This window comes from Chiloscyllium plagiosum, chromosome 28 (assembly GCF_004010195.1).
Source record: "Chiloscyllium plagiosum isolate BGI_BamShark_2017 chromosome 28, ASM401019v2, whole genome shotgun sequence".
Lineage (NCBI taxonomy): Eukaryota > Metazoa > Chordata > Chondrichthyes > Orectolobiformes > Hemiscylliidae > Chiloscyllium > Chiloscyllium plagiosum.
The window spans coordinates 46,620,399-46,627,462 of record NC_057737.1 but is presented as its reverse complement, the minus strand read 5'-3'; the positions used below and the strand labels follow the sequence as shown (position 1 = coordinate 46,627,462).

The 7,064-nt window shown below is 43.3% G+C and overlaps 1 protein-coding gene across 13 annotated transcripts in view; it reads left to right on the top strand.

Moving 5' to 3' along the window:
- The window catches only part of camkk1a (calcium/calmodulin-dependent protein kinase kinase 1, alpha a), a 242,033-nt gene extending 237,243 nt beyond the window's left edge, over nt 1-4,790 (top strand). For all 13 annotated transcript variants that reach the window (XM_043718834.1, XM_043718828.1, XM_043718833.1 and 10 more), the window contains one exon: nt 3,071-4,790. In XM_043718834.1, the coding sequence (XP_043574769.1) occupies nt 3,071-3,143 (73 nt within the window). In that variant the 3' untranslated portion in view covers nt 3,144-4,790. The remainder of the gene's footprint in view (nt 1-3,070) is intronic.
- The last annotated feature ends 2,274 nt before the right edge of the window (nt 4,791-7,064 follow it).

Below are 7,064 nucleotides of genomic sequence, written 5' to 3'. Positions count from 1 at the left end.
AGGTCTTTGGACTCTTCCATCGTCAGACCACAGCGAAACGACGGTTGGATGAAGAACGCCTCATCTTCCGGCTAGGAACTCTCCAACCACAAGGGATGAACTCGGGTTTCACCAGTTTCCTCATTTCCCCTCCCCCCCGCCTGTCTCAGTCAAATCCATCAAATTCAGCACCGCCTTCCTAACCTGCAATCTTCTTCCCGACCTCTCCGCCCCCACCCCAGTCTGACCTATCACCCTCACCTTGTCCTCTTTCCACCTATCACATTTCCGACGCCCCTCCCCCAAGTCCCTCCTCCCTATCTTTTATCTTAGCCTGCTGGACAAACTGTCCTCATTCCTGAAGAAGGGCTAATGCCCGAAACGTCGATTCTCCTGTTCCCTAGATGCTGCCTGACCTGCTGCGCTTTTCCAGCAACACATTTCCATCTCTGATGTCCAGCATCTGCAGACCTCACTTTCTCCTGAGAGGTTAGAGTAATAAATGAAAAGAATCATTAAACTTTAGTTGGGAAAGCCTGAATGTTAATATTCAAACTCAGGCACTGCTATTAATTGCTGAGGTGTACAACACGTTATGAAGTGGTTGGAGCTGCTAAAATCTCCAGTCAGATGGATGATGAATCACCCATCACTAACACTACTCACCCTGTTCTCAAGTTCTGATTGTACCATATTACCCAGTATGCAAGTTACTCAACTGAAGTCCTGCAACTCCAGGAGTTGGCACTGCAACATAAGGGGAATGGAGGAGCACTATTACTGATCAGAGCCGTCCACTGATATGTACATTTTTTGAGCTGGTATTTGACTAGGTTTGTGGATGATTATAGGCTCCAATTCTTCTAGTTGTAACTGTATTTCCCATATATTGAGCAAGTTTCCTTACACTTGAAGGCCAACATGAGCCATTATTACATATGATGACCACTATTTGTGTGTAGAAGAACTTCATGACAGCCATGTTATATTGATCATCTGCGAGTTTAAGCATGCCATATTTTGTTTTCCTCTAACAGTTTCAGTATTTTAGCTGTATCTCTGTAGAACGTCACTTCTTGTGGGAGCCGCATTTCAAGGCTGGAGAGCTAAATCTTTTCCTCATTTCCTCAATCCCATGTGGGCCACAGGTGTGGAGTTATGGCAGAGGAATGTGTAGTGTAGCAGGAGTGTAGGGGGATATGGGCAAAGTGTTGTGGAGGTATGAGGAAAGGTGCGTGGATGAATATTTGCACATGATTTGGGTGGGATAATTTGGAGAATATGGATCGGACTTTTGGGAAGCATGGTGTCATAATCCCAAGATTTACATCTTGCAGTTACAGTTCCACAGAAGACAAATGAGATATTTTGTTACATATTCTTAAAGATCTGGATTTGGTGTTGGTGACTGTTGGAAAAATGGCCCCCTCACTTTGCTGAGCAGCAGGAACTGGGGCTCCATCTTGGGCTGTTATTGCAGCCATCATCCCTATAGCTTAAGGATGAATGCCTTACCCCCGCCCAATGAGCTTCCAGTCAATGAGAAATCTGGCACAATAGCAGGCTCAACAGCACCACCAGTATCAATGGCCATTGCTGGGACTGCACCTAAGGTTGCACACAGATGGAAGTACACACACTCCAGTGAAACCAGGCCTGATCATCCACTGAAGGGAGAAACCACATTGCAGTATGCACAGGCATTGCCCCTAGAAGTGCCTTCCTTGGCTAAGAAGTGCCTGGAAAGAAGGCCTATAAACCTGGAAGCCACCAGGGTTTATTTGTTGGTCTGCCATTCTGTGCCATGAGCTCAGTTGGCTCCAGATAGATGGGAAGTCTTCTTCCATTCCTGTCATTAGAACATGGTATGGTGGTAGGGTCGAAGAAATGCACCATACACTATCTGTAAGGCCATTTTAGAAACCCATCTATCACCCAGCTGATCCTCAAAGGGCTAAGAAAACCCAACGCAGTGTGAGAGAGACGCATAGCATAGACATCCACAAGTTGTTGAAGTTCAGAAACATGCAGCTTGCACACCTTTGCACTTTCTGAACTGTACACTTAACCCATGCATGACTTTACCCTGGATTTGTGTTTCTTTGTTCAGGTTTGTGTTTGCAGTGCAGTGATGAGTGTGCTGGGATGCAGGATGATTGTGAGTGTATAGGAGGCTGGTTAACAGGCCTGCCTCCCCTCCCCATTGCATCAGCTCAACTTTCAACACTAGTTAAAGTTCCCCTAAACTGCATCCTTCATGCTGCATCTGACAAGTCACATCAGGACCCCTCACATCTTACATGTCACCTCAACCCCTCAGATCCCACATGCAATCTCTATGCCTCCATATATCCTCCATAGTCATTCACCCAGTATCCATTATATAGAGTGCTGAGGAACCATGCAGTAGGATTGGGAATTCTGCTGGAAGACCTTGAAACAAAATGTATTGGGCATACTTAGCCAAGTTGCTGGTGGCTTGGGCCCAGCCACTCACTGATATTGTCACTCAAACTAAGGGTGGTTGTATGTATCTTCCTGCTGAATTGGCAAAGATTCCCCTGTATCTGGAACAGAGGCATGTCATTGGGATAGAGCAGCGATGTTTTTGCATCGAGCTGCATGACATCTCAACAGGGATTGTCTGAGGTTGCAATGGGTATCTGAATTTGAGAGTCTTTCATCACCCTTTGTTTCACTTAGATGTCCCTTCCTACCCTGGAGCACAGGGCAGCCCTTGTGCACTGATATCCATCCAATGGGCTTTTGAGTCACCCATCCATCTTTGCACAGGGCGAGATCATTACAATGATTCCTCCATTCCCCACCAAAGAATGGACCGAGTAGCTGGTGGGGAGAAGTTCACCATTCCACCCCTGCCTGAGGCATGTATCCCACTGGAAATCAAGCCAGTATTCTGAGATGGGAGCTTTGGTCTCCCTTTGCTGGGGCTGTCTGGAAATGGGATTGGAACCCCACACCTTCACACTCTGTGGCTGGAACGCATGACTGAGTCCACCTCAAACTCAGCACATGCAAATTAAGAGAAAATTTGAACTGGAATGTACATTTCTTTTCTCTCCACTTGCAGAAAGGAGAGCAATGGGGACACAGGGAAGGAGATGGACCTGCCAGATGTTTGCGAGGATGAAGCAATTTCCTGAGTGCCCTGAGCATGTGCATGCTGTGTTCGGTCTGGCGCACCCTGCTATTTGACCTATCTTTGCTCGGCTCACGAAAAATCACTTCCACCTGCAAGTGTCATTCCTCACGGCTGTCACCAACCAAAGCATCTGAGGAGAAGAAGAGAGATTCACGCCATCCAGCCAATGTCGACATAACAAGACCACAGAGAAATACTTTGGATTCCTGCTTTACAGATTGCCTTGCCAAGCAAAACATCAGATAGGGTTTGTAAATAGGAAGTTTGTATTGTCAAAGATCAAACTGTTTATCATCCAATCAATCCATCATTGCCCATTTGTCATGTGAGCTATTGTTGGGCTTTGTTAGGCTGCTGGATTCCAACCACAAATGACCATGTTTGATACATCTGCATTGAACCATTCAATGGGTCTTCAGGTACTTTCACTGTAGTGAAGAATAACATGGAAACTTGGTTTGGATAGACTGTGCAATTTGTCATTTATCAACCGACATGTATCAACTGTGTGTCGTAAACCTTGTGGTCTTATGTAACAGAAATGCAGACATTTCCCTTTATTCCCTGCAGACTAATGCACTACTGGCAGGGCACTTCAGAGCTGTGGTATTTAACATTCCAAAGATTAATGTCTCTGAAGTCACTCTTTAATTAATAATGTATAACATTAGTGATTAACCAAGCAAGCATCATGGTAACAGGTAAATGGTCATAAATAAGTTAGTCTTTTAATTATTTCGCTTGTTCAGTGATTGATTGACACCATTCCCTGCTCTCTCACTTAGGGCTACATATCTGCAAAAGGTAGACATTTCAGTCATGATAATTGTTAGGGTTTTGGGCCTATTAGTTAATCCAGGGTTGTGCAATCACTTATCCAGTCAGAGTTCAAGGGCTCATGTGGCGAAGCCTGTAATTCTTCATTTTATCATGGAATGTTGGTACCTTTGACAAGGTCCATCCCTAGTTTCCCCTTGTATTGAGTGGCATGATAAGCCCATTTCAGAGGGCAATTCAGAGTCAACCACAGAGTTCTCAGCTGCATGGAGTCACATGGCATAACAGTCACATGGGAAACAAGCATATAATGTACAGGCACACAATATACAGTATGCATCTATGACAAGTTTACAATCACACAACATGCATACAGTCACCAGTCATAAAGCATGGGCTCATGCGGTTTGCAGGAATAGCATATGGTCGCAGAGCGCAGTATACACCAGTAAATTGCTATACAATTTACAGTCACACAACATAAAAAAATTTACAGTTTTCTGCCACACAGTTTACAATCAGACATTTTGCACTTAGTACACCTTATTGTAACACAGTTTATAATCATGCAGCTATGGTTACATGATTTATAGTTGCATAGTACCAACTGTTAGCATTGACCATCTAAGTTTCCAATTTTTAAACAAATATCTCCTGAGAAAATATTTACTGTGATCTGTCAATATGATCCTACATTCACCGTTGGCTATGTGAAATGTGAAACGTTGTCTTTAAAATATTGGGTTCATCAATGTTAAATTTGACCAATTAATTTTATTGTTAAAGGTGAGTAATATTTGATTGGTGATGTATTTGATTGGTCAGTGATGTGTGCTTCTGAATTAAAAGAGCAACTGATGTGTTTTCTGAAGGTGGTCGTTGTTACAGGTTTTAGTACCAACCAGAGGAAACCAAATAGCACATTTAATTGTCTGTCTTACACTTCAAGGGGTTTTCGATTGCTGCTCACCCCAGAGTAGGGAGCGAAGGATAGTACAGAAGAAAAGCAGAAGGCCATTCATCCCTTTGAGAAAGTTAGACCATTCAATTAGACCATAAATGATGTCCACCTCAATTCCATTTCACTGGCCTTTGCACCACATTGATACCCTTACCCACTAACCCCAAACAAGAAAAACAAGATGAAAGCTGTTCCTGAAGTTAATCTCCGGGGCAGTGAATTCCATACCTTTACTACTTCACCCATTCCCCGCTCACCTCTGTATTCACTGACCCACATTGACTCCCAATCTATCAATTAGGAGAAAGTGAGGACTGCAGATGCTGGAGATCAGAGCTTAAAAATGTGTTGCTGGAGAAGCGCAGCAGGTCAGGCAGCATCCAAGGAGCAGGAGAATCGACATTTCGTGCATAAGCTTTTCCAGCAACACATTTTAAAGTCCCAATCTATCAATATGATCATGGCTGATCGTCCAACTCAGTACCCTTTTTCTGCTTTCTCCCCATACCCTTTGACGTCTTTAGCCTGAAGAATTGTATTTAACTCCTTAAAAACATTCAATGTTCTGTGACAGAGAATTCCACAGCTCCTCATCAGAGTCCCAAATGGCCCACCCCAAATCAATAGACTGTGACCCTTGGTTCTGCACTCCCCAGTGATCAAGCACATCCTTCATGCAGTTATCCTGTTAGAATGTTACAGGTTTCTCTGAAATTCTGCCCCCCCCCCACCCCCCCCCCCCCAACCATTCCTCTAAACTCTTTTAAATATAGTCCAAATCAATCCAGTCTCTTTCCTTACATCAGTTTTGCCATCCCAGGAATCAGTCTTCTTGCACTCAGAACATCTCTCCTCAGATGAGGAGACCAAAACTGCACACAACACTCCAATTGTGATCTCATCAAGCCCATACACAATTGTAGTGAGAAATGAGTGTACAAGAATCATTTTCAAGATTAAAATAAAGCTTTCTATTCCTTTATCATTGTAATAGTTTGCACTGATCATGATAAGGGAAAATAGTGTAGGCGAAAATTAATTGTCAGAACTCTGACTTCTATGAATCCACTGACCTTTTCATAAACATTACTGACCAACTTAAACAAAGTAGCTACTGAGGTTGCATTATAATTGTGTGGGATCAGATTTTCATTCAGGCTACCAGGCACGAAAGAGAAGCTGTATTTAAACTCATGTGGTGTTTCCCTAGTCAGTAATGATTAATGTTTTGCCAATGAGGTTAATAAGAAAGTACAGCCTCCCACTATGATGATTGTCATTCAAGGTACTTCAATATAAGTAATGTCATGATGCATTCAGGTAAAATGCCACAGCTTCAGCAAACACCATTGATGTTTTCCTCACTTCTAAAGTTATTTATTGATTTTTTTGCTCTGCAAATTAAGCTTTCTATTGAAAATCTACCCTCAGACTATCTCTTGGTTTAAAGTAAGGGCTGATATCGCTCCCCACCCTGAATATCTGTCTGTGAACAGAGTTGCATCGAGTATAATTACCATCACCGTGCATTACCTGCGCATGACATATTTGTCGAGTATCTACGTAATTATTTTGTGACTTGCAAGACTTTGACCAAGAGTTGCAAGTAGCTCTTATAAAATCACCACTGAGAATCATAAGCTGCAATTCTGTGTATGCTATCGTTAGGAATAGATGGTAGAGGTGGAAGTAGTGGGTTAAAGCAATGGGCAGCATACGTGGAAACTGAGCATTACCTCGCAAGTAACAACATTTCTGCACATAGGGTCATTGAGATGTAGCACTGTACCCTCACTCTTACTAGTCTGCAGGCTACCTGTTCATCATTGGTCACCATCTCAGACCTTATAGCCACATTCTCCAAGTGGGATTGTGAGCTAGAAGTTCACAAGCTCAGATAAAGCAGTGGTCACTCTGACCTAATCATAACCTCAGAGAGAAACATCAATAAAATAAAACAGTAATACTTAGAAATGAACATACTGACTGTACTGGAGCCCCATTTTGAGACATACAACATGAGTCAGACCAGTATATGCCATTCGCAAGTTCACAAGCTTGACTGACTTTTTCTTCTGGGACAACTGTACTCTTGCTTTAACAAGCCCCTGCTCTCTCAGTCCCCACTCCCTGCTCTCTCTCTCTCAGTCCCCACTCCCTGCTCCCCCTCCCTCCTCTCTCAGT